A 2,426-nucleotide genomic window follows, 5' to 3' on the forward strand; every position below is an offset into this window, starting at 1 on the left:
CCAGTTGCTCCTGGGTTCGAGGGCTTCTGGTCTCTCTTTGGCTTGGTGTGTTGAGGCTTCACTGGGATCCCTTCTGTGGCAAGGGCTGAGAGCAGGAGGCTGAGGGATGTGGGTGAGTGGCGCCCATCGTGGGGGAACTGTGCCGAGGGAGCTACCTGTGCAGGAGTCCAGCCTCATCTGGCAGTGCAGTTGGTGTAGCAGATGCAGGTGGTCTGTGCTGACCCTTACTGGTGTCTCACAGGGCACTTCGACTACCAGTACGGGTACCGGAAGTTCGAGGGCTCGGACGGCTCCCGCACCCAGAAGTACGCCAGCAACATCACTTACTACTTCGACAACATCAGCAGCGCCGAGCTCTACAGCGTGGACCAGGAGCTGCTCAAGGACTACATCAAGCGGCAGATGTAAGCACCACCTCTTCTTGTCCGAGCCCTGGGCCCTGGTGGGATGTTCACAGATGCTCTCCTAACCCCGTGGGGAGGTTTAGAGCCGAGGTGCGATGGCTGTGCCGTGCAGCTTACAGCACCAGTGTGCCCCAGGCCTGGGCTCCCTCAGCTGGCTCTCCTCAGCCTTGCAGCAGCAGAAGGGTGTGGGAGGGATTGTTTCCTCAGGGCTGTCCAGAGGAAGGTGGCTTGGAGCTGCCTCTCACTGCCGTGTTGTCCGTGCAGAGAATATTACTTCAGCGTGGACAACCTGGAGCGAGACTTCTTCCTGCGCCGCAAGATGGACTCGGATGGGTTCCTCCCCATCACCCTGATCGCCAGCTTCCACCGCGTGCAGGCGCTCACCACCGACATCAGCCTCATCATCAAGGTGAGGGCAGGGGCGCAGGAACTTCCCTTCTCCGTCTTCCCGCCCCTGTCTGAGGCCTGTTTTCTAGATGGACTGTGGGTGAGATGCAAGTGGAGCCTTCTCTTGTCCTTGACGTGCTCCTCCTGCTCCAAGGGAGGAACGGCTGGGGCTGAACCCATTCAGTGTGCTGAGTCAGGGCCCTGAGTTAACTGGGTATCACTTGGTTCCAGGCTCTGAAGGACAGCAAGGTGGTGGAAATTGTGGATGAGAAGATCAGAAGGAAAGAGCAGCCAGAAAAGTGGGCTCTGCCTGGCCCTCCTATGGCAGACTACACGCAAACAGACTTCTCACAGTTCATCAACTGCCCCGAGTTTGTGCCCCGGCAAAGCTTCCAGAAGGAGACGGGTGAGCACTGGGGGAATGTGGAGGGAGGTTGTTGATGCTGCAGCAGGACCGAAGGCGTGGGAGTCAGCAGTGTTCCCCAGGGCAGGGCTCTGCCCTTCACTTTCTGCTTGGTGGTGGGAGCTGGTGTGTGGGCTCTGACCTCAGCCCCCCGGAGTGCTGGTTCCTCCATACATGGGGAAACATGAAGGAGACGTGAGTCTGTGGCTTTTACTCTCTGGGAACTGAAGGGATTTGGGGAGGGTCAGTCCTCCTGGAAGTCTTTGGCTGTGCCTGGAAATGCTCTACTGCTGCTGGGCAGAGTAGAGGATACTTGGAAGCCAACATTTCCTTAAAGGATGGGGAGAAAACTGGGCACAGATGGAGCAGCAGGTACAGAGCTGTCAGCTGAGTGCTGAGGAAGGGTCTGCTGTCCTTCATGGGCTGTGCTCTGCCTCTCATCAGCCCATCCTGTGGGGGCTGGTGGGAGGAGAGGCCAAGAGGACCTCCGTGGTGCTGTTGTAAGAGTGAGTTTTGGCAGGAGATCTGTTCCCACTGGCTCCAGACTGTCCTGGGAAGGTTTTTGTGAGAGATCATCTGTTTTAGAACTTTGTGCGTCTGGGAAACTGTCACCTGCAGAACTCTGTGGCTGCCACCACCAGCATTGCACCCTTAACTGGAGACATTATTATCTTTTTTTCCCTTGGAACATGCAGGCAATGTGCTTGTAACCTTTGGCCACTGGATGCTTGCTAGTCCTACAAGCTGTGCCATGCTGCCAGGGAAACTCCCCCTTGGGTCAGGTGCTTTAAGTACACAACCCCCAGGCTCCCTCCCTCTAAAGCACATGGTGGCTCTTGTTGGCTCTAGAGTCTGCTCCTGGCTCCCCACGTGCTGCCAGTCCAGTCCCCACCAAAACAGAGGAGGTCAGTAACCTGAAGACGATGCCCAAGGGCCTGTCTGCAAGTCTTCCAGACCTGGATTCAGAGACCTGGATTGAAGTGAAGAAGAGACCTCGGCCCTCCCCAGCCAGGCCCAAGGTAGGTGGTGATGTAGGAGTTGTTGGAGAGAGGGTCTTGCAGTTGTCTGGGGGACTTGAATCATAAGTAAGCAGGTATCGGATCAGATAGGGTGTGTTGGTCATGGGAGTGATGTCCTGATCTCTCCTGGCCCCATCTGACCCCCTCTGGAGTTGCTCCTCAGCGGTGTAAAGAAGGTTCTCCTCAGATGGGCAGCTCCTGGCTGTAGTAGGG

General features: G+C 56.9%; 1 protein-coding gene across 1 annotated transcript in view; it reads left to right on the forward strand.

Annotated features, from left to right (window-relative positions):
- Positions 1-241: 241 nt before the first annotated feature.
- Positions 242-2,426, forward strand: part of LARP1 (La ribonucleoprotein domain family, member 1) — a gene marked incomplete at its 5' end in the record, with an annotated part of 7,703 nt that continues 5,518 nt past the window's right edge. The window contains 4 exons of the mRNA XM_008940643.1: positions 242-404; positions 669-813; positions 1,023-1,197; positions 2,044-2,213. Of these exons, the coding sequence (XP_008938891.1) occupies positions 242-404; positions 669-813; positions 1,023-1,197; positions 2,044-2,213 (653 nt within the window). The remainder of the gene's footprint in view (positions 405-668; positions 814-1,022; positions 1,198-2,043; positions 2,214-2,426) is intronic.

Source organism: Merops nubicus, unplaced genomic scaffold, assembly GCF_000691845.1.
Source record: "Merops nubicus isolate BGI_N331 unplaced genomic scaffold, ASM69184v1 scaffold40585, whole genome shotgun sequence".
In the NCBI taxonomy this organism is placed as follows: Eukaryota; Metazoa; Chordata; class Aves; order Coraciiformes; family Meropidae; genus Merops; species Merops nubicus.